Raw genomic sequence first — 24441 nt, forward strand, 5'->3', positions numbered from 1 at the left:
ATGAATTTTCACGTATTATAATGTAATTAAAATTGTAGTAAAATGTATTTATATGGACTTTAAAATTTGTATGATAAATATATTTCAAAATAATATTTCACATATATATATTTCGTATTGATATTATATGTATACGTGTGTATGCATACATGTGAATATATATATATCGGTGCTGCCACCTGGTTTTTATTTGGTTCTTCGAAAGAAGTAACCGCAAGGCGCAATCACTGCTGATAAGTTGAGTCATAATTAGTTTTATTTAATGCTTTGTTAAGAGTATTTATCAGTATGAAATGAAAACTTTCTTAATACTTTGCCGTACCAATTTGCTTTTAGAGTACAATTATTAATATCATTCCTACGTGTAACACTTCAAAGAGTGATAAGTTTTGTATATGTTCATTACAATTATTTTGCACAAGTATAATAATCAAAAGTAATACAAAGTATTACATAAGGTGATTAAGTCACGTTAGAAGTTGTACGAAAATAAAAACAGGGTATTTGTAAAATATCATACGACCAAAAACATGAGCACAAAATTTATATTTATTGAATCAATGAATATTTGGAGTACTATACCTCAATGTTATGTGTTACTAGAAACATTCTTAATTCTGTGGCTTATTCGGTTTATTAGCAAGAGATATTTCAGTCGAGATAGAACATTAACTGAAGATGAAATAGAAAGGAAACTTGCGGAATGGAATCCTGAACCTCTCATAAATAATCCACAGATGAATCATATATCTTTGAATCCAAGATGCATAACATCTAGAGCTGGTAAAAGAATAGTGGTAGATGGGAAAGATTGCTTGAATTTAGGTACACACAATTACCTAGGTTTAACTGAAAATAATGAAATAGAAAAGGATGCAATAGCAGCAATAAGAAAGTATGGAGTTGGTTCTTGTGGTCCACGTGGATTTTATGGTACTGTGGATGTTCATCTTGAATTAGAAGAACGTTTAGCAGATTATACAGATACAGAAGAAGCAGTTGTATATTCATATGGATTTAGTACAATTGCATCTGCAATTGCAGCTTATTGTAAACGCAGGGATCTTATATTTGTAGATGAACAAGCAAATTTTGCTATACAGAAAGGATTAGATGCAACTAAGGCTAATATTACTTATTTTAAACATAATGATGTAAATGATCTTAGTAATTTATTGATGAAACAAGCAAAAATTGATGAACAAAATCTTAAAAAAGCAGCTAAAATCAAGCGCTTTCTAATAGTTGAGGGTATTTATATGAATACTGGAAATATCTGTCCGCTACCAGAATTGGTTGCACTCTGCAGGCAATATAAATTGAGGATATTTATTGATGAATCAATATCATTTGGAACCCTTGGTAAACATGGGAAAGGTATCACTGAACACTTTGATGTTCCTAAATGTGAAATTGATATGATTATGGGTAAGCAATATTATTCAATTATAATTATCAACAATAAACTACTATAGATCTTAATTTCTATTAATAATTTGTATTATATTTTATATACTTTATACTTTTTAGGTTCTCTGGATTGGGCAATGGGGTCTATTGGAGGTTTTTGTGTAGGCACATCATTTATTATTGAACACCAACGCTTATCTGGTCTTGGATATTGTTTTTCTGCATCTTTACCACCTCTTTTAACAACTGCTGCTATTACTTCTTTAAATATTATGAAAAATAATCCACAGCTATTTAGATCATTAAGAGATAATTGCATAGCCATAAATGAGGGACTGCAAAACATTCATTGCCTGGAATGTTCAAGTTTCCCAGAATCCCCAGTAAAACATGTATATTTAAAGAATAAGAAAGACCGTGCTACAGAAGAAAAATTGCTTTCTAAAATCTCTGATAAATGTATTGAAAATAATTTAGCAGTCATAACTCCTGCCTATTTAGAAGCAGAGAGAAATGTACCTAGGCCTAGTCTTAGGCTTTGCGTTTCTACACTTCTCAACAAAAGTGACATTGATTTTGCAGTGAATGTATTGAAAAACTGTGCTGAAGAAATACTATCAGTATAATTGAAAGTAAAAGAAAAAATTTAAAACCAGTGTTTTAAAATTAATATATGTTTTACACATGAATTATTTTTCTGTATCAATATATGGTTGATTATATATTAATTGATTATATATAGCAAAGTATTCTCCTTTCTGACAAATTTGACATTACTCTTTATATAATATTGTGCCATTTTCATATTGTGATGAATATATCATATTATAAAGATTAATTTAAAACTGATTTTGAATTAAATATAGATTATATTATGTGTAATTTCAAATGAATAAATAAATATAAAGCAATGTAAGATTTTTATCATCCATTTTATGCTATAACAATGCATATTATAGTAGTACTTACAGAATAATTATACTTAAGAATAACATTAATGTTTAGACTAAGTTAATAGCTTGCATTTCAAATTTAATTTGTAATCAATTATTTCTTAAATATAATTTTGCATATACAGGATGGCCCCACAAAATATCTCTCCCATTTGTTGTCATCAGTAGCGGATAAAAGATTAAGATGAAATGGAAAAAATAAATAATTGATTTACTTTCCATAAAAAATATAAATACAGTGTTTTATTTTTGGTATTAACTAATTAGACATTTGTTTATACACTTACAAAAAAATTTCATTTTGATATTTTGCTCAGTAGCTAAGTTATAAAAAAGAAATAAAATCTGTATAATATTTTGTCGGTTAAAAGTTTGACTACACAAAAAATATTAATTTTTAAATTCAATATTTTGTCCAATATCCGTTATTTCTTATCACTTTTTCTTGGCATAAAATATATTAATTAATTTTTTACATTGATCTACCGTAATATTACTCCAAGCTGTTTCAATTGTAAAGTTCATTTAAATTTTTCGACTTATAACCTTGTACTGTCTTTTTTATGATGCTCCACAAATTCTCGATTGGATTTTTGAGGTTTAGCAAATGCAAGTCGTCTTTTTCGATTCCTAGAACTTAGCAGTGGTTTTTTGGGGGGTTTTCGTCCTCTTAAATTAAAGTCTTCTAATCTTCTCCTAACAGTTCTAGCACTAATTTGTGTATCGTTTTTGTAGTTTATCTGTGCAGCAATATTATTTGCACTACGAAAACGATCCTTTTCGGCGATGTTTTCCGTGGTCTTCCGTTTTCTGAGCCGTTTCTGACCTGATTTCACTAGGAAATAGCTTCTCTTTTATAGTCATCTTTTTATGAGACTTCAAGGTCGATATTTTTTTAAATAGAACCATATATTTATCTTTCAATATCTTTGTAGACCATGAAAAAACAAATTCAACGGCATTAATGGTAACAACCATACTGTTCCCGTAATTTAATTTCGAGATATCGTTTACTTTTAACTATTCAACTTACGTATTATGAAAACAGCGTATTTAAAAATTTATTATTTCTATGTAACTTTATTTCTTTATGTGCATTTAGACATTTTTTAAATATTCGCGCTTGGATAATGATTTTCCTGAGGCTCGTATCCGGTAAATCTTTGTGTCATGGAGAAGGAAGAACTTCCTCTTTCTTCCACATTGCATCCGCAAATTTTTGCTGAGGTAAGGAAATTTATTCCACATTATTTTTGTGATAAAATAATAGCTTACTTACTTTGTGTTTATAAAAATCATTTTATAACATTATTTAAATCATGTTGTATTAATAAAATACAGAAGGTATAAGATATTCTTGATTATTCAAGTGAAAATAAACAATATGTATATGCCATGCGGTCACATAACCTTAATTTTAGTAATCCCTAAATATTTTCGTATTTATAATTTATATGTTTAAAAGTATTGATTATTTATACATATAAAACTATCATATATGCTTATAATGGAAGTACATGTACAAATTTTATTGTCTACATATACTTATATGTGTGATGAATTATGTATGTTTTTATACAATATTTGTTTTTCATAAATATTTTATATGATGATAAAATAAAACGTCTGATAATTCGAGAACCATACAGACGCTAGAAATAGTAGAACCCATCTGTGTGCGAATTACAAGATTATACATTACACATGCGTGTAGTCTGATTTTAATTTTTGTGAAACGCCGTACAATATCAATAGTAAATTATATATAAATAAGCCTTTTTATTTTTAGTCCTTAAACGTTTTATCCCTATACACACTTCAAGATGGGTAGGGAGGACAAGGCAACATGGAAATCCAATTACTTTACAAAACTTGTTGTGAGTATTTCAAATATTTTATCGCGATATCGTCACTAAAATATTTAATTCATATCTACATTATACATATATATTTTTTATATAGCAACTATTGGATGATTACCCAAAATGTTTCATTGTGGGTGCTGACAATGTCGGCTCTAAACAAATGCAACAAATCCGTATGTCCCTTCGTGGGAATGCTGTTGTATTAATGGGAAAGAACACAATGATGAGGAAAGCTATTCGTGGTCATATTGAACGCAATGCTGCCCTCGAAAAACTTCTTCCACATATTCGTGGAAATGTTGGTTTTGTTTTTACCCGTGGAGACTTAATCGAAGTAAGGGACAAACTTTTGGAAAACAAAGTCAGAGCACCAGCTAGAGCAGGTGCTATTGCACCACTAAGTGTAATTATTCCTGCTCAAAACACTGGTCTTGGACCTGAGAAAACATCATTCTTTCAAGCCTTGAGCATTCCTACCAAAATTTCTAAGGGTACTATTGAAATTATTGTAAGCATATGATTCAATTTAAATTAATATCTTTTGTCTAAGTAAAAGGTTAATATAATAACAAGCAAAAAATTATATTTCATTATGTTTTAGAACGATGTACATATTTTAAAACCAGGTGATAAAGTGGGTGCATCTGAAGCCACTCTTTTAAATATGTTGAACATTTCTCCATTTTCATATGGTTTACTTGTTGAACAAGTCTATGATTCGGGTACTATTTTTGCTCCTGAAATTTTGGACATCAAACCAGAAGATCTAAGGGAAAAATTCATGGCTGGAGTGGCAAACTTAGCTGCAGTGTGTTTAGCTATTGGCTATCCTACAGTAGCTAGTGCTCCTCACAGTATTGCTAATGGATTCAAGAATCTGTTGGCCATTGCTGCTGTGACTGATATTGAATTTCCAGAAGCAGCTACAATTAAGGAATACATCAAGGTATGTTATATTCACATAATTTTTCAGTTTTCATCAACACATACTGTAATAAGTTCCTAAAATATTGATGTGATGAATCATGTTGCTGAAAATCTTATGTAATTAGTGCCAGAGCTAGAAATAGTGGAACCCACTGGCACTATTAAGATTCTTGTTGAAAAATGCGTAAAATGCAGTCTGATAACATATACTATGTATAGCTTACATGTAATTATTAAAACCCATCTAACATTATCTAACGTTTTTATAGGACCCAAGTAAATTTGCTGCTGCAGTTTCTGTTGCTGCACCAGCTACGGCTGCTGCAGAAGCACCAGTCGCGGAAAAGAAAGAAGAAAAGAAAGAGGAATCTGAATCAGAAGACGAAGATATGGGATTCGGTTTATTCGACTAAAATACGAATGTACATACATATATATGTATTACATGATTAATGATGTGAATATTTTAATAATCTGAACCTTCAACACATACGACACTGAAATAAAAAATGATTCATAACATACGTTGCATATCAGTTTAATCAATCCTTTTACTTGTTTGTTACCTTCGTTTATTTTCACAAATTTATATCAATAATAAAGGCAAATATTACACCATTTAAACGAGTGATATGATATCAAAAGATAATTGATAAAAGTAAAAATTTTAAAAATAAGGATCAAAATTTTATTATAACAAGTATAAAGAATCTTTTGAAGATATGTCAAAGATTTTTATTTAGTCGGTAACTATTTATGGTTAAATACCTTAACTATAAGAGTCAATATTATTGGTTTGTATATAGCCAAGATTTATAAAATAATTAAAATTACATAAATTTATGTACAAATTCTTTATTTTATCATGCTAAAACATATGATAAAATCAGTATCTATCTATCGAATTTTTCATCCATATTAATAATTAATTCTTACGTTCCTGTGGCTAGGTCACTCGGATAACGTAACAGTAAAAGAACTGTATATCTATCGTGATAAAATTGATCATCCCTTTAGCGGGATATCTCCCAAAACCGAAACATAGCGCTTTAAGAAAAAACGTAAAAATTAAGAACAAATGTCCTTTTGTATTCAAGTTCTTTTTTATTTATATTTACATTATACATAAATAAACAATTTTATGTAACAAATAATACTGTCTGTAATGTTTATTTACTTAAATTAGAGTATCATTTACCTATAATGTACAAATTTATTGTTTCATTTTGCTTCATTTAAGGTAGACCGCATTTCTATTTAAGAAAAAAGTTACATGATATAACTGATAAGATATAAAATATGTAGCGGACTATAGTCTATAAGCACGACTATAGAGAATCTACATTAATAAGTTCTTAACAGTACATACATATGAACCACGATTGACCCGGCTACCGGAATCCTCGTTCTGTATTGCGAAGGGTTAATCTGTTTAATTACACACGTGAGTCATCTGGACTGACCAAAGAAATGTTATATTATGATTATCTATCAAGGAAAGAATGGTATATTGCTATCTAAAGAAAACAATTATTACTATACAATTACCTAAGTTTTATCAATTGAAACATGAATTGACAATATTTTAAGCCAATATCTCCAAGTGTTTCTAGTCGGAACGTTGTGGTAGGAGGATATGATTACCTTGTAGTTATATATCACTGAAGTGACGGGATACTCATAAAAGACTGTAGTTAGTCTACAAAGCAGTATTATACTTTATTTCATTGTAGGATTTGTGGCGGTTTCTCCGTGCGTGAACGTGAAATTAAGATTGTACCTCGATATAACTCGGCAGAAATCGGGTTAAGTCGATCTTGCGCGAAATTTTATTTCAAGTGTCAAATTAAAAAAAAAAGCTTATATTAATTGTCCTGTATAATAATGGGATTACTATCCGAAGGAAGCCCTTTAACCTGGGAAGAAACGAAAAATCTTGCTGACCATGTTCGGAAACATGGAATTATTCAATTCATTAACCTATACAAGAGACTCAGGGATCGACAGGGTGATATACTCAAATGGGGCGATGAGGTAATATTTATTTCTTACATTTTCGTTATGTGACATTTATCAACATTTATCGTAATGTCATGCAATAATATTATTGCATATATATGCTAAGTTATTAGGAAGCACGTTATCTTCTTTTCGTGTAATTTTCATACGGAATGATAGAAATACAAATCACGCAATATCTTCTATTATTAACTTATGTTAATTTTTAAAGAATAATTTTAATTTTATTGATAAATATTATTTCTATTATATTATTTCTAATTTAATATAATAATGTAGTTATTATATCTCATGTGCAATTGTAAAAATATAATTTTGATAAAAAATTAAATTTAGACCTTAATTCATTATCTATTTGTTATCTGTATATTACTTTTATTTGTTTGAACTTTTATAACATTCTTACGAGATTAATGTTTGTAGAGACAATGAATGAATATTTCCAGCAATTATAGATATTAAACTACTGTAAGGAATGACCTTGAGTTTTCTCCTACTACAATTCAGTCTTAGATACATGATTCAACATTTTTTGCTATATTTTATTGATATGTCGCCCACTTATAACAAAATTGACGTATTTCTTAAATCTACTCTTATCACTATTATTTTCATATTTAAATTATTAATATTTTTAATGTGATTTCTAAATAGGTTGAATATATGCTTATTAAATTTGATGATAAAGCAAAAACTGCAAAGCTTAGTTTAAGAGCTGCAGAAATATTAAAAATATTAAATGAAAAAGAATATAATGATCCAGAGTAAGTATCTTATTCTTTATTTTTTAAAAAGAATTTTAATTGATGTAAATTACAAATATTACTGAAATATATCTTAAGTTAGCTGTTTAAATATATAACAATATATTTTAATAATAATTATATTTTTTTTAATAATGATAAAATAATTAAAATATTTAAATAATTTGTTTCACAGCAATATTAAATCATTATGGAGACCTGAATATGGTGCTTATATGTTAGAAGGCACACCAGGGAAACCATATGGTGGCTTATTAGTTCATTTTAATGTTGTTGAAGCTAACATGAGATATAGAAGGCAAGAAGCTTCAAAATTACTTGAACCCAATGAAGTTTTAATGTCTTTAACTAATTTTCCTAGGTATGTAAGTTAGTATTTTTATCAAAATTTATTATATTTGATATGTATGAAATACATTGTTAGCTTAAATATTCTCTTACAGAACAGGAGCATATGATTTCACAGATCCACCAACACATCCAACTCCAAATTCAGGGGCATCAAAAAGTTTATTTTTTCCAGATGAAGCTATATATCCAGGTCATCCGCGATTTAAGACATTAACGAGAAATATAAGACTACGACGTGGAGAAAAAGTTGCTATAAACATTCCTAGTATGTACTTATTATATTTAATAGTTGTACATGTGTATCTTTTTATGAATATAAAAATTCAGTTAGAACTTGACATGAAGTGTTTCTTTACAGTTTATAAAGATAAAAATGTTTCAAGTCCTTTTAAAGAGGATTTTAGTCCCTTTATTGAAGATGAATCAAGTTGTGCAGCAAGAGAAGATCATATTTACATGGATGCCATGGGTTTTGGAATGGGTTGTTGCTGTCTACAACTTACTTTTCAGGCTTGTAACATAGAGGAAGCAAGGACATTATACGACCAATTAACGCCTTTATGTCCAATAATGGTCAGTAACATGTTAAAATATAATTGTGTTTTCATAAGCTTTGAAGGCACGAAGTTGGCATATTCTTTCGCGCATACTCTACAGAACATTTATTTAACATTCGACAGTTGGCTCTAACTGCTGCTAGTCCATTTTATCGAGGATATATAAGCGACGTTGATTGCCGGTGGAATGTGATATCTTGCTCTGTAGACTGCAGAACACAAGAAGAACGTGGCTTAAAGCCTTTGGAAGAAAACAAATTCAGAATTAGTAAATCTAGATATGATTCTATTGATTCATATCTTAGTGAACAAGGAGAAAAATATAACGATGTTCCCTTAACATATGATGATGAAGTATATAAACAACTATTAGATAATGGAATTGATAAATTACTTGCACAACATATAGCTCATTTATTTATCAGAGATACTGTATCTTTATTTTCTGAAAAAGTCCATCAAAATGATTTGGAGGATACTGATCACTTTGAAGTAATTATCATTATTATTACCAATTGAGTTTATCTATAAAAATTTAGCTTTGTATACAAACACAGAATATAAAATTTCAGAACATACAATCGACTAATTGGCAAACTATGCGATTCAAGCCACCACCGCCAAATTCATCTATAGGATGGCGTGTTGAATTTCGTCCATGCGAAGTTCAAATTACGGATTTTGAAAATGCTGCAATAGTTTGTTTTATTGTCCTTCTTACAAGAGTTATTTTAAGTTATAAATTAAACCTTTTGATACCAATTAGTAAAGTTGATAAAAATATGGCTCGAGCACAAAGGAGAAATGCAGTTACAGCAGAAAAATTTTGGTTCCGTCGAGATATTACATCAGACGCAAAAAAGCAAGATGATGGACAACCAGAGTATACAGAATTTACTGTTAACGAAATTATTAATGGAAAGGTATTAATACTTTGTTCATGAATGAAATCAATTAATAGATCTCAAAAATATCCTATAATATATTATTTGTATCAGGATGGTATTTTTCCGGGTTTAATACCGTTAGTAAATTCGTACTTAGCTAGTATGGATGTAGATGCGGATACACATTGTACTGTACAAGCATATATAAAATTCATACAAAAAAGAGCTTCTGGAGAATTATTAACGACTGCTGCATGGTTAAGGAAGGAAGTTGTTTCACACCCAGAGTACAAGTACGTATGTCATTTAGTATATATGTGTGTATGTGTCTGTGCAAAATGTATGAAAACTTTTATTATATTTCTAACCCTATATTCTATTATATAGAAACGATTCTGTAATAACACAACGCATCAACTATGACTTATTAAAAAAAGTACAAAAGATTATATCTAATGAAATATCGTGTCCAGAATTACTCGGAACGTGTATGCTATCAAAAACTAATGAAACTATACCTGCAGCAGTTGCAAAAGCGGAAAAGGTTCCCATGTGAATTATTGTTGTTAATGGCAATGGATTAAATATGCTTAAATAGATATATATATTATATTATATATTATATTATATATATATATATTATATATATATAATATAAATACACAATGACTTAAATAGATAACAATTAATATAGATTTAATTTTCGTTTATTTTAGTGCACTTCAGATCTTCTTGTACATACTTAACATTTAAAATATTGTGTGTTCACGTCCAATAATTTCATGGTTTCTAAAAACGGTAACATTCCATAAAATGATATTATACCCAGTACATTAAAAAAATATATACTTTTGTAAAAAGTAACAATTTACTTTGCAATAGCAGTTTAATTAGAGGACAAATTTTAATATAAACATACAATATAAATTATGATGTTGATATGCTTAAACATAAATAACAACTACTAAATTACAATGAAACATGTCCTACATACATCAATTTTAGGAAATAAGCGAACAGCAGTCGTTTTCTTCAAGGTCAAATGTACTTCATAATATAGGAAAAAACACATTTTTTTAAATTTATAACGAAGAACTTTTGGGATCTACATTGTCCATAATGCTATTGTTGTTTTATGTTACAATACTATATTGTTTATTTAATGATAAATATCATGTAGTTCTTCCCAAAAGTCGAATTTTATTATTTTATTGTGAACAATACTTAACAAAATTTAATAGTATTAACATTTGTATTTAAAAAAATATGTTTATAAATTTTTACTTATTTTATATTCTTATTTTTATTTTCCTGAACTTGTCCTATAAGAGATATAAGTATTCCATAACAAAGCTATAGATTGTACTACTAAAACCTGATGATGTAAAGGTACAAAATAAAAGTTAAATAGTTGTACCATAGGCCAAATCTAAAACAAATTTTTCATTCACAAATCTTTTCACATAATTTATTTTTAAATATTTTTAGATATATATTGTCTTAATATGTTACCTTGTAATTATTTTTTAAAATATCTGGGTACTCATTATACAATTTTTTTTTTAATTGTTCTAAGTCATTTCCTTGTATAATACCAATTGTTGATAGTAAAACTATTAAAAATGCAGGTGCAAAAAATAATTGATCACAAGATACTTTCTTTAATACTACAATTCCTCCTTTTGAGCCAATATATTTATCTAATATTCCATACCAAGTTCGTGTGACAGGACCCTGCCATATAAATTTAATGGAATTTATTTTATAAAGGCTTATGCAACAAATGTATAATTTATTCAATTTAATCAATTATTTTATAGATTTTATTATTATTTTACAATCATATGCATTATTAAGCTTTAGTAAATCAATATCATACATGTTATAAATAAAAATCAAACATTTTTGCAGTTTTACATCAAATTTACTTACAGTAAGGAAAAGTCCTATGCATCCAAACTGAGCTGTTCTTATAAAATCTAAATCTTTAATTTTTCTTCGCTCAACTAGATTTTGTGCAATCTGATCTCCAAGTGCCATTAACGTACCTATTCGTTTAAAAATGTAAATAACTATTAATATATGTATAATAATAAAAGAATTTTTGATACTTCAAAAATGCTGTATATGTATGTTCTTTACCCGCTTGTACCGCTTGAGTGAGTAACGGATATCTTGTTAGAAACCTTTGGTATATTTTGACAACACCCAACATGTTCATAGGATGTGTCATTATCATATTAAAAGTTATTAAAATTTTGTTGGTTACTTTTTAACTTCATGCATATTACGTATCTTTAATCTGATATTACGTACACATAATGTATATGGTTGTCATATTATGAAACTATTTTATTGAAAATACATTTGATTAGTACATTTAATTCAAGTTACATGAGATTTAATAAATACACGACATGTGATAATATGTAACAATGTGAAACACGTGGATTATTAAACTTACAATTTACAGTAGTATAGTAGATTTTATTTAATCCATAGAATCATAGTACGCATACACGCATGTATGATAACACACACATACATCTATGTATCTATTTTATGTTACAAGAGAAGAAATTCCTCTCTGATATTATCAATCCTAGTTTTTGTCATCAATTATAAAACTGCATTATAAAAAGTAAATAATGTTTTAATATACTTATAGATACTTTATTTTAAAAATATATGTACATGTACATGTGTACTATATTTTACCAGGTATTTGTTTGGTATTCTGTTACCAAAGACGTGATCGTGTTGTGCAGCCGTTTAAGAACTTGGGGAATTTCAGGCTGAATTGTTGTTACCCATATAGTACCGCTGACCAGGGTTACCATTGCCAAGTAAAATCCCTCACCAACGATAACATGAGATCATATTACCCTCGCTATCACTCTACAACTCGCTCATATCACATGAAATAAATTTCTTCTTACATCTTTCCGCATTACGTCCGCAATTTGTTCCCCTACCTTATTTCTCTACGGTATGAGTAATGACGTCATTAATCCATTAACTATACTATTGGGTTGACAACTAAGTGAATCCGGATTTTGTCAATAGGTGGTCTTAGCATATTCTTTTGTTTTGTCAACGTGTCCAAAGCATCTAAGCTATATTGTTTTCTTGTTGTTGGACTTCCACCTTTAATTTAGTAAAAAAATTGTATTTTATTGTATTATATCCGAAAAATCAAGAACGCATCGCAAGTATACAAGAAGTTACGTGCCGTATATGGGAATGAAGCCTTGAAAAAAAAGCGTCAAAATCTCTTTCTCGTGTTTTTTCACTGGAAAATATTCAACGATTTGGCTGTTTAGTTGAAGTTACTGAGACCCATATGTTGACCCTTACCTTGGTTTCCTCAGTATGAAGGAATCCTGTACTTTGAACTTTTACCAAGAAACCAAACAATTAATTCAAACGTGTACATTCAACAACTCGCTAAGCTGAACGGTACAGTTCAAGAAAAGCGGCCAACATTGGCAAATCGTAAAGATGTTGTTTTCCAGCATCATAATGCAAAGCCCCACACATCTTTGATCACTCGCCAAAAATTATTAGAAATAGGTTGGATGTGTTGTCACATCCACCATATAGCTGTGACCTTGCGCCTTCAGATTATCATTTTTTTAATGACGCCGATGATTTAAAATCACATTTAATACAGTTTTTTTGCTGGTAAAAGTCAGAAGTTTTATGAACATGGAATTATAACACTGCCTGAAAGATGGCAAAAGGTCATCGACAAAAACGGACAATACCTAATTGAATAAAGTTATATTTTTAAGCAAAAATTTTGAATTTTCCTTCTTATTTAAACGAAATAAACTTCAAAACAAAATACCTGTATTTCGATAATTAATTACAAATTGAGATAATCTTTGAACTATTACAATTTTTATGTTTTTAAAAAATATGTCTGGACACAACTCAACAATTATTAATTAATGATAATAAAAATGAATTTGATTGGAGTTAATCATATAGAAAAGCGAGCGATTTATGCCTTGTCAATATGCTTTATTATGGTAGCAAAAGTAAATATACAAAATGAAGAATTATTATAGTTATCATTGATAAATAATTGTGACATTTAATCGATAAATCTTTTGTTAAAATCCATTTGCTCATTGTTGCTTCGGTTACGTTACTGCACAAATTCATACTTGTCGCGCTACACGGAGTCATAAGCGTGCGTCAATAAATAAAAGTTCTTAAAATTTACGCTACGGGGAGCCACCTAACTATAACGATACATAACAACTGTATTGAATGCGCAGTTGGTCATACTGCTGAACTGACAGTACGGTCAGAAAATGGTAAAGATGGCAGTGAGAGGTGATGCACGAATTCTCTTCCTCAGAATTTTATGTATTTTCTTGTTAAAATCATGTAATGGAGCTGCGACAGATATTGAATTAGACGCAAAAGCACAGTTGTTACATAGACTCGATAGTTTAAATCTTTTATTATATACATTTTTATTGATATTAACTGTTTTAACAATATGGACATTTAAGCATCGTCGTCTTAGGTTCCTCCATGAAACTGGTCTAGCTGTCATTTACGGTAAGTCGTCTGCTATAGTTTATGTTTACGTAGCATAAACGTAATAATAAAGTGCATGTTTTGCAAATTTTAATAGTTTTTATTTATAGCTATAAAGGGCCCTTTGTCATTTTATTACTTCATAAATATAATACATATTAAATACTTTTCTGTCTCAGATCTATATATTTTTTTATATATACATATGATATTTTTCTTGTATGCTTTTAAATTCTGATATTATAAGCTGATTTGATTTTATCTATACATAAATTAAAAGAATATATTTTATTTTAGTTATTCATAATTAAATATTTTGTAACTTTTATAAATAATTGTATTTATGATTATATAAAAATAACATCTCCTTGAAAAGTATAAGTAATGAAACTGATTCCTAAAATTATTCAATATTTTATTTTATCTATATTTTATCTATCTTTACGAATATAAAAAATATTACATTATAAATATTACATCATCTATGTATACAATTTTGTCTTTATATGTACATACACCTATGTAAATAAAAAAGTAAGATTTAATAAAATTTAAAAAAAGAATAATTTACCATCATGTAAAGTATTGATTATCAATTGTTAATGACTTTAAATTGTATATAAATTATAATCATTTTATAAAAATTACATAATAAACATTCTAGCTATAGACAAATTATGAAAGATAATTGTATTATTTAAATCTTTTAAGAAATTAGAAATTAATTATTCATATATGTCTTTCTAGGATTAATTATAGGGGCAATAATTCGTTATGGTTTTACAACAAGTAGTACCATTCTTCATATGCCTGTTGTGCCAGACAACAGTAGTAAATATAATCAATCAGTTCCTCCAGATACCTTATGGTTACGTTTTCCAGAAGATAAAGGAGGTGGTGTTATTAAAAATAAGACATTTGCCTATTCATTTAGGGGAGAGATTTATAAGCAAGATAATGAGATAGATTTGAAGGTATTATTTAATACAATTGTTCTATTTCTATTAAACTAAAATTAAATTAGACAGTAGAAAAACTAATTATATAAAAATATAAAATTTTAACAGGCCACCTTTGATCCTGAAATATTTTTTAACATTATTTTACCACCAATCATTTTCCATGCTGGGTATAGTTTAAAACGTGTAAGTAACAGTATATTTGTTTTTTATATTTATTGTATAATATAATACAATATGAAACACCATAGAATTTGATATTTCTTTATTTCAGAAATACTTCTTTAGAAACTTAGGAGCAATTCTTATGTACGCTTTAATTGGAACATCTATATCAGCTTTTGTTATTGGGTATGTTTTTCAGATTTTAATGAGAAGTATGTATGATTAATAAGTACACAATTACTTTCATGTCACAATAATAAATTTATGGAGAGTTTTTGCGTGGAACGTTTCTTGTGATAATTTTATGTCCATAGGTCATTTAGATTGAATATATCTGTTGTTTTCCTCATAGGCTGCAGATAAATGGAAAAATTCTTTGTAATATAATGATATATTTTTTTAATTATGCTCTTCTCTGATATGTACATTATTTGTCTTCTTTTCAGAGCTTTGATGTATGCCTTTGTGCAATTAATACCACATCTTTCTGCTTCATTTACATTTTTGGATACCTTATATTTTGGTGCATTAATATCTCCTACGGATCCACTGACGATAATTTCTATTTTTAATGATTTACATGTAGATGTAAATTTATATGCTTTAGTATTTGGAGAAAGTGTGTTAAATGATGCAGTTGCAATTGTACTTAGTGGGTATGTATATAAAAACATTACAAATGTCAGCAAGAAGTTTCAGTCAAATACACACATAAATTATATGTTCTATTGTAGTGCCATACAAAATTATGGAGAACGTTATCAATCAGGTTCAGGTGGATTTGAAACTGTAGCATTTTTCCAAGCATTTGGTGATTTTGTTGGAATATTTAGCTTATCTTTATTTATTGGTGCTACCATGGGCTGTATCACTGCTTTGTTAACTAAATTTACTAGAGTCAGAGATTTTCCACTTTTGGAATCAGCATTATTTGTTTTAATGTCTTATAGCACATTTTTAATTGCTGAAGCATCTGATCTTACAGGTAACATTCATAAAAATCCTACATTACCTTGAATTTTCATGTAGATATTTTCTGCTAATGTAGTTAATATTTAAAATAATTATTCACATACAGGTGTAGTCGCTGTCTTATTCTGTGGCATTTGTCAAGCACATTACACATATAATAACTTAAGTCCGGATTCGCGGCAACGGACGAAACAATTGTTTGAACTCTTAAATTTTTTAGCTGAGAACTTTATATTCAGTTACATTGGTGTTACAATGTTTACTTTTCCGAAACACCATTTCGATCCAGGATTTATTTTTGCAGGATTTGTATCCTTATCATTTAATAATGTTTAACTTCATATATTATATATCGAACATACATGTAACATTGAAACCTTAACCACTTTATTATAGCTTTGTGCATTATTAGGTCGGGCAGCCAATGTATATCCATTATCTTTTATATTGAATTTAGCGCGAAAACCAAAGATATCGTTAAATTATCAGCATATGTTATTTTTTGCTGGTTTACGTGGAGCCATGAGTTTTGCTCTGGCTATTAGAAATACTGTATCGGATGCTCGGCAGGCTATGTTAACAACAACGAGTTTAATTGTAATTCTGACAGTCATTTTCCAGGGTGGTGCAACAACCCAGTTTTTGAGCTGGTTTAATATACCGTAAGTGCAAAAGATATCTTTTTTATTATTTTTCTCTTATAATTTATTTATTTAAATAAATTACTTTCTTTCAGAGTTGGAGTAGATGAAGAAATAGAAGGATTATCACACAATGGAATGCGCAGTGTAAGTATTACATTTGTATTTTTAGTTATTGTAAAGTCATGTATTAGTTTTCATTTTACAGAAATAATATAAATAATATGAAATTGAATTTGTACTAACATATAATGTGTGCTAGGTTTCTTTTTATTTATTTTTGGTATAAAAAATATAGTAATATTTATCAATAACATGTAGTTTAGGTTATCTATGGCTGATATATGTTTTAAAAGTATATTATATTTTATTATGTTTTGTAACTTCTCAGATTCTTTTTCATGCATATACTTTTAGTCATGTTGCTTGTTAACTTATGGTGGTTTTTTTATTTTGTGCAAATTACAGGTTTATGTATATTTATTAAATATATTATTATAAAATATAGATAATGAAACACTAATATCCATTATGTAATATATATTTAAATAAAAGGTACAAATAAATTTTTGTTAATACAATGTACATCAAAAGTTGTCAGATGCAAAATTTTAATAAGATTAGTTTTTATTAGATGTTGATCTTTAAATCTTATTAGTTATAGTTGATATTCAGAAAGCATCTCTTTCTATATAAAAGTATAGTAATTTTTAATTAATAGCCAATATTATTTATAATTTAAAGAGTATATTGGTCCACTGTGTCAATGTTTAAAATCATTATTATTAAAACTGGAAGTATTTTAAGCATTTAGAAGTGGTTCAAAATATTCTCAGAATGTTGGTTATTGATTATAATTTATTTATTTTAATACATGTTTTAAATAAAGATTATTTGATATAAGTAGAAATAAAAGATATTTTAATTATTGACTTTTTGGGCCATTTATTCACAATATATAAAAAATCATTTATTGAATATAAAATAATCTAAATTATTCAGGAGTTAGTTTATTTATAAGAATTAAAATGTAAAAATATTTGCGCATGAATGCTTCAAAATTGTTCTCATACTGTTATATTTTCTATCCTTTATGTATTCCCAAGTATTATATTCCGAATTATTGTGGTGTGCACTTTTAATATTATACACTATTATTAAAAATTCTTAAAATCTTTATTTCTGTGTTTGAAAAACGTCCGAAAAGATTATACTTGCAAATGTTTGTTTTCTAGTTTCACTTAAGTAACCTTGGGTTACTCTTGCACAAAAACTACTAAAATCATAAATAGCTTGCACTAGAACTTAACTTTTTGGAAAATCCAGCATGTCTAATTACATTGTAACAAAGTTGGTAAAAATGCTTGGTTAATTCTAAATAATTTCGCTTAATAATTATTATAAAAAGATTAGAATTTAACGTACTAATGTTAATAGTCTGGTGGCGAAGGTGGCTTTGGAGATCTGGACATACATAGGGAGAGAAGTCCGCCGGTATGTTTTCATTTTAATTCAAAAATTGAATTATGCTATTTATATGGTAACAAATAATTCGTACATTTAACTTGCTATATAAATATATAAATTCCTATGTTTATTACATTGAGATTAATTTGATGCTATAGACTTTTGTAGTTATTTAATCTTCTCTTACATGACTATGCAACATATAAATAGTTTTGTACATTATAAGTAGTATTGTCTGAGTTGCTTTCTGTCATTAGTACAGATGTGCAAAATAATCAAATTATGGTATTTAATAAGGGATTTAATAAAAATTATCTTATTAAAATGCTTGCAATGACCACTAATTGTTATATTACATTAATTGAATTATTGTTTGTCAAAAATAATACAATGATACCAAAATAAATATCTCTGTTATTAATATTACTTAAATATTGAATTATAAATATGTTAATATCTATTAATAAATACTAACGATTTTTAAAGGTAGGATTTAGTTTCAAAAGTGACACAGAAATTATTATTTTATGTTAAAGATTAGTAAAATATGTTCTATTTAAGATTTAACATTTTGAAAGTGATATTGCTAACAAATTTATAGATGCTTGTGTTTATATCGTGCAAACTAAAAATTCAGCTTCTATTTATTTATGTATATATAATAAAAATTAATTGCAATGTAATTATTGCTTTATATATGTAGAAAATTTTTAGTCTTATTTTCATTATTAAACATCAGTTTGATTTGCTAATTGCATGTGCTTCAATATTTCCTTTTGTATCATTTTTGTTATCCATTCTGTATGTTGATGATTAGTAGTGTATAAAATATATACATATCCATTTACATTCATTAACAAAACATATGCAAACATAATTAACAAGGCATACCAATATAAAGATAAACAATTAAGCATGTTTTTAATACTTAATAATAATGTTAAGTGTTTTATGATATAAAAAGTTAATTAATCTTGATATAGAATTTCTGTATAATATGTGCTATGGTTCTTCAATTATTTTTATACATATAATTTAAAGTTATTCATTTAATTCTTATTTAATAAATTATTTAAACTGTCATGATCTTTTAAATATTTTTGATAAGTATAAGTTTATACTTAATTACATTTGAAAGAAGATATCATTATCATACAGGATGGATAATCCAAATATCCTTCACATTTCACAGTATAATTCTATGCAGGATGGATCATTACCAGGCAGTGGCATAAAACCTAATGAAAAAGCATTACTTGCTAGAATCTGGGGTGACTTTGATACTCGCTACATGAAACCACTTTTAACTCACTCCAGGCCTACATTATTAGAAACATTACCAGTTTGTTGCACACCTTTAGCCAGGATTCTTACAACAACACAACAAATGACACAGGTACAATATATGATTTTAGAAATGTTTATTTTATTAAAACTGTTGATAAAATAGTTAAAACAGTAAAGATCTTAGATATTTTTTGTGTTTTTATGTTAGGATGAAGCTGTTAGAAAAGCAGATTCAGATTCAGATTTTTGTCTCGAAGATCGTGAACTGGAGCGTCGAAGGAGTAGTATTCAACCGGTGAGTTTTCATCAACCTAATCTCAATTACACTATTAATCCGTGCTATCAGCCTAACAGCACAGATGTCACTAATCCAGATGAACCTTATGTAATCCTTAATTTACACAGAAGGTAGAAGTACTGGATTTGAATTGAAACATTTGAATTTTGTATAAAAATTATGTATGAAAATATTTCTTACATTGGTATGAATGAGTTTATCATTTATACCTAATTTTCATGTAACTATATTTTAAACATTGTTTCAAATTATCTCTTCGTTATACCATTTACATAAAAACACTTGTACAACATAGCCTTTCCATTTTATATGAAAGTAACATTTTAGTATTAGGTGTAATATATGTTTCTACTTAATGTCAGAAGTTTTCAGTATTAGCAATTGTATAGGTTTCACTTATTTATAGTATCTTCTCAATGTAATAAGTAATTCTTTATGTCAAAACCTTTCATATAAAATGTATAGAATATGCATGAAAAACTTATTTTTCTTCACTGTAGATATGCAATGATACACATTTGAATAACTGATTAACATATATACTGAAGTTTGTTTATTTATGAAATATACCATAAGTGTACACTAATTACTCAAATAAAATCTTGTTAATATAAAAATAAAATATTGTGTATCACTGTCATATTTAGGTTTGTGGGTTATTAACAATACTAACAATGTTTTTATAATGACAAAAATCAATCATATATAAAATATATTGAAGTTGAAATGCTATTATATAGGCATGAATCTATATATAGTCTTCTTACTAAAGTTATTTTACAGATGCAGTAAATGTATGCAACTATTCTATCTATATATAACTATCAGTAATTACTTGTAAGAAACACGTGAAGAATTAATGAGTTTATTCGAAAAAATTTATTTAAAATCGAAATATGTGTAATACTATAATTTGACATTTCCTTATCCACATAACAGATTAAATGTTAAAGAGATCATTTCATTTCTTCTTTTTATGAATAATCTTTTTTCTTCGAAAATTATGTTTAATGTCTATTATTAAAATAATATTTAAGAACACTCAAAATATTTTTATTCATTTAACTGAAATGTGAAAAACCTGTGTTTTTATCCAATATATATATATATATATGTATGTATATATATGTATGTGTATATATATATATCTTTTTTATCAATTTAGAGCAAATTTTTTAGTCTACATTTGATCGCGCTCTTACCGATTTTTTTAGAGAAAAAGAAATGATGATGATGATGAGGACCTAAGAATCATTGGAATGGAAGGATTTATTCCGTTAAGAACATTGTAACGAGACAGAAGCCATTGAAAATAATGTTTTCAGAAGATTATTTTTAAATGCTTTGTACATTATACTTGGGGGTAGGAGTAATTATTAAAAATAATTATTTTGTATATATTAAAATTTTTTAATAATACCTTTAATTTTTGCATTAATGTTAAACAGAATTTACATTACTAGTTAACATTTCTGAATCTTTGTAGATTTACAAAAAATTACTTTCTTATTTAAAAAATCTGATGTATGGTATTTATTTGTTATTTAAAGATCAATCATCATATTTATACTTTCTATATTTATGTTCATAATTATAAAATGTTATTTAAAATTGTTATGTTTAATATATGTGTTTCTTTTAAGTCTTAAAACTAGACTAATATTATAGAACAAAATATCTGTATTGCACCTTTTATTTTCTTGATATCAAAATATAATGTATTTTAATGTAAACGCAAATTACAAAGATCAAAAGACACATAGCACATAAACAACAAATTTTAAAATGTACATATTGTGATTTCTTTGAAAGTATTAACATAAGTAAAATAATTATAGTAAAGAGTCTGATAGAATTTTGATCTATATATATATTAAAAGTTTATATAAAACTACTAAAATTTTTAAACATATTGTAATTGAACATTAAACATAATTTTCAGTGTTCAATTCATTAATCTGAAATTCTTAAAGCTTTCTAAATATCATTATACTTCATTAACACCAAATCATTAATATCATTATGAGGTTTATGAAGCAAATATTGTCCTATCATTTCTACAATTTATTTTTTTTTCGTACATTTTATTTATTCATAGCAATATTGGAGAAGGATCTGGTTTATGTCTATCACTTAATGAATGTTATTGCATGTAGCCTGAGAAACCAAATTACTTTTCAGGCATCAATTTTTATATCAGAAATGCTATCTAAAAGTTGCCGCTTGCACACTACTTATGCTATTAGTAACAAGTAATTTCTGCAGGAAAAATAATCTTTTACATCTGCTTTCTATACATTATTTACCAATATTTCTCACTATATAGTTATACTACTTTTGTTTACATTTAATTGTTGGTGTAAGTTTTAAATAGCACTGCATATCATTTAGTGCACATGTACTTAATTTTATTTAAGTAGTTTATTGATGTGGTCAAGAAAAAATGAATTGTATAAGTGTTTTGCAATTTTATATATTTTATATTTAAAGAAGAGATTTTAATAAATTATAATAGAGTACTATTAATATTTTGTTCAGAATTTTTTAAAAATTATACTATTGTGCAATCGGCAAATAACTTATTTTAATAATGATAAACATGTTACAATTATGTTCTAGAGGAAAAAGTTTTTGGTTCTGTGTAAATTATTTTTTATTTTTGTATGAAGTATTATTTTTATTACATTTATTTTTATTTTTTAAATATTTTTACAGCATATATTGCTTATTTATATTTGGTTTCTCCACAGACACATGTAAGGAGCTCTCCAAACAGAATACATTTATAAGAGTAAATCTAATATAATTTATGAAGTTGTATACATTTTTGGGGGAATTTGGCTGCATTGATTTAAGCATTAAGTAATTACTCTCTTTGTTGTACAATATGCCATAAATATTTATACTACTTAACATTAATATGTTATTTCACACAGACTCTAATTCGGTATATTTAATTTCTAACATTCTCTAATTTTGATGCCAGATAAATTTTAATTTCTTCAAATGATACGAAACATGCTTTCTGATAGATTGTAATCAACATCTCAGATAATACTTAATGAGAAAAGTATGACATAGGTATGTGCGTATGCAATGTTGGTGTCAAATATTACATATTACTATTGTATTATAGCTTCTATAAATGTTAATTATATTTTCCTGGTATTTATTTTCTTTGGGAAGTATTATCCAATATTTTGGATAACAAATGACATTGACAACAAAAGATTGAATGTAAGTATTATACAAAGAATAAATGATAGGGAGAAGGAAAAAAATTACAAAATATATTTGTTAGATACACTGAACTTACAAAAATTATTTGCTACATTTCTAAATTATGAAAAGAAATCATCAGTAAATAATAAACCTTCTCCTTATTTGATAGCCTATTTATTCTAATTATGGTACTTGCATAAAAGTAGATTCTTAGATGTTGACTTAAACCTGTACACATTACTGATTTTGTCGCAATGATTTTTATGAAGAAATTTTACATATACAAAATCAATAATAATTTTATTCGGTATATTAAATAATGTGTAAGAATCTAAAGATGAATTCTTGATCTATTTAATACTTTGTGGGGCAGCTGGGAACTGTGATGGGAGAAGTTAGTCCGGGACCACTACCATTGCACACACGCGTCGCCTTGCCAGGTTTGGTCGGCAAACATTTATAGAGACTAATTGATATTGGTAAATAAACTTACCTTTTTATGTGTAATATTATATGTGCAACTGATAAATGTATTTATTTGAAAAGCTTAAAAAATCTGTGCAAACTATTATATCTAATACTATTCATCATAAGTAGAATTTGGAAGATGTTTCTATTACTTGCTGTTTTTATTTAGATATTATAAAAAATAAATCATATAAGTTGTTAATGAAATGTGAGTGTATGCTATTATAATAAATGTAACTTATATTATTTTCATTTTATAATTAATATTATTACATTATTATCTTTTGATTGTCATGGATAAGTCTCGACAAAATTATTGACAAAATCTTTCATAATCTATATGCATGTGTGTATATATATGAATTATATGTTACTATGTTATAGCAACATATATATTACATTTATTGGTTGTACTAAATGTAACAAAGTTTTGTTATATGCAGTACCAACGAATCAATTATATGAAAATCAATAAATATAACTTATATTTTTCACTTGGTATATAATTTATAATTCAGTGGAGGTCCTGGTTTGTAATAATTATTGCAGAAAAATTTATTTTAAAACATTATTGAATTAAATATGTTATTGTGACACCAACTAACAGTTGCATTATGCATTTGAATATAATAATTCATAACACAATGTGACAAAAGAGGAATAAGAAGTAATATG

At 27.1% G+C, this 24441-nt stretch overlaps 5 protein-coding genes across 16 annotated transcripts; 4 read left to right on the plus strand and 1 right to left on the minus strand.

Annotated features, from left to right (window-relative positions):
• Positions 1-185: 185 nt before the first annotated feature.
• Positions 186-2314, plus strand: Spt-I (serine palmitoyltransferase subunit I). Its single transcript, XM_069111146.1, has 2 exons — positions 186-1428; positions 1531-2314. Exons 1-2 carry the CDS (start codon positions 531-533, stop codon positions 2034-2036), a joined length of 1404 nt encoding a protein of 467 aa, XP_068967247.1. The 5' UTR covers positions 186-530; the 3' UTR covers positions 2037-2314.
• A 1168-nt stretch (positions 2315-3482) lies between these two features.
• RpLP0 (ribosomal protein LP0) lies at positions 3483-5679 on the plus strand. Its single transcript, XM_069110711.1, has 5 exons — positions 3483-3590; positions 4153-4240; positions 4326-4736; positions 4830-5174; positions 5425-5679. The coding sequence occupies exons 2-5, from the start codon at positions 4187-4189 to the stop codon at positions 5566-5568; spliced, it is 954 nt and encodes a 317-aa protein (XP_068966812.1). The 5' UTR covers positions 3483-3590; positions 4153-4186; the 3' UTR covers positions 5569-5679.
• Positions 5680-6580: 901 nt separating this feature from the next.
• On the plus strand, positions 6581-11733 carry Gclc (glutamate--cysteine ligase). 3 transcript variants are annotated; one of them, XM_069110708.1, is made up of 10 exons: positions 6581-6599; positions 6889-7189; positions 7829-7938; positions 8114-8299; positions 8382-8554; positions 8648-8862; positions 8970-9338; positions 9419-9769; positions 9845-10026; positions 10121-11733. In XM_069110708.1, the coding sequence occupies exons 2-10, from the start codon at positions 7040-7042 to the stop codon at positions 10287-10289; spliced, it is 1905 nt and encodes a 634-aa protein (XP_068966809.1). In that variant the 5' UTR covers positions 6581-6599; positions 6889-7039; the 3' UTR covers positions 10290-11733. The 3 variants fall into 3 exon arrangements, with proteins under 3 accessions (XP_068966809.1, XP_068966808.1, XP_068966807.1); XM_069110707.1 differs by lacking the exon at positions 6581-6599 and adding an exon at positions 6613-6781; XM_069110706.1 differs by lacking the exon at positions 6581-6599 and having other exon boundaries at positions 6788-7189.
• On the minus strand, positions 10425-12289 carry Mpv17 (Mitochondrial inner membrane protein MPV17). 2 transcript variants are annotated; one of them, XM_069110717.1, is made up of 5 exons: positions 12198-12289; positions 11876-12080; positions 11666-11781; positions 11246-11467; positions 10425-11162 (listed from the first exon to the last, which is right to left on the minus strand). In XM_069110717.1, exons 2-5 carry the CDS (start codon positions 11970-11972, stop codon positions 11037-11039), a joined length of 561 nt encoding a protein of 186 aa, XP_068966818.1. In that variant the 5' UTR covers positions 11973-12080; positions 12198-12289; the 3' UTR covers positions 10425-11036. The 2 variants fall into 2 exon arrangements, with proteins under 2 accessions (XP_068966818.1, XP_068966817.1); XM_069110716.1 differs by having other exon boundaries at positions 11876-12287.
• Positions 12290-14007: 1718 nt separating this feature from the next.
• On the plus strand, positions 14008-23973 carry Nhe3 (Na[+]/H[+] hydrogen exchanger 3). Of its 9 annotated transcripts, XR_011172762.1 has the most exons (14): positions 14008-14308; positions 15035-15261; positions 15355-15432; positions 15521-15597; positions 15858-16067; positions 16146-16396; positions 16490-16692; positions 16780-17045; positions 17120-17171; positions 18462-18518; positions 19684-19887; positions 19987-20073; positions 22827-23313; positions 23672-23973. XR_011172762.1 is itself a non-coding variant. In XM_069110698.1 (13 exons), the coding sequence occupies exons 1-13, from the start codon at positions 14056-14058 to the stop codon at positions 23759-23761; spliced, it is 2055 nt and encodes a 684-aa protein (XP_068966799.1). In that variant the 5' UTR covers positions 14008-14055; the 3' UTR covers positions 23762-23973. The 9 variants fall into 9 exon arrangements, 8 of the variants coding, with proteins under 8 accessions (XP_068966799.1, XP_068966801.1, XP_068966800.1 ...); XM_069110698.1 differs by lacking the exon at positions 22827-23313; XM_069110700.1 differs by lacking the exon at positions 22827-23313 and having other exon boundaries at positions 19699-19887.
• Positions 23974-24441: the final 468 nt, after the last annotated feature.

Source organism: Bombus flavifrons, chromosome 4 (genome assembly GCF_040668555.2).
Source record: "Bombus flavifrons isolate JBK064 chromosome 4, iyBomFlav1_principal, whole genome shotgun sequence".
NCBI lineage: Eukaryota > Metazoa > Arthropoda > Insecta > Hymenoptera > Apidae > Bombus > Bombus flavifrons.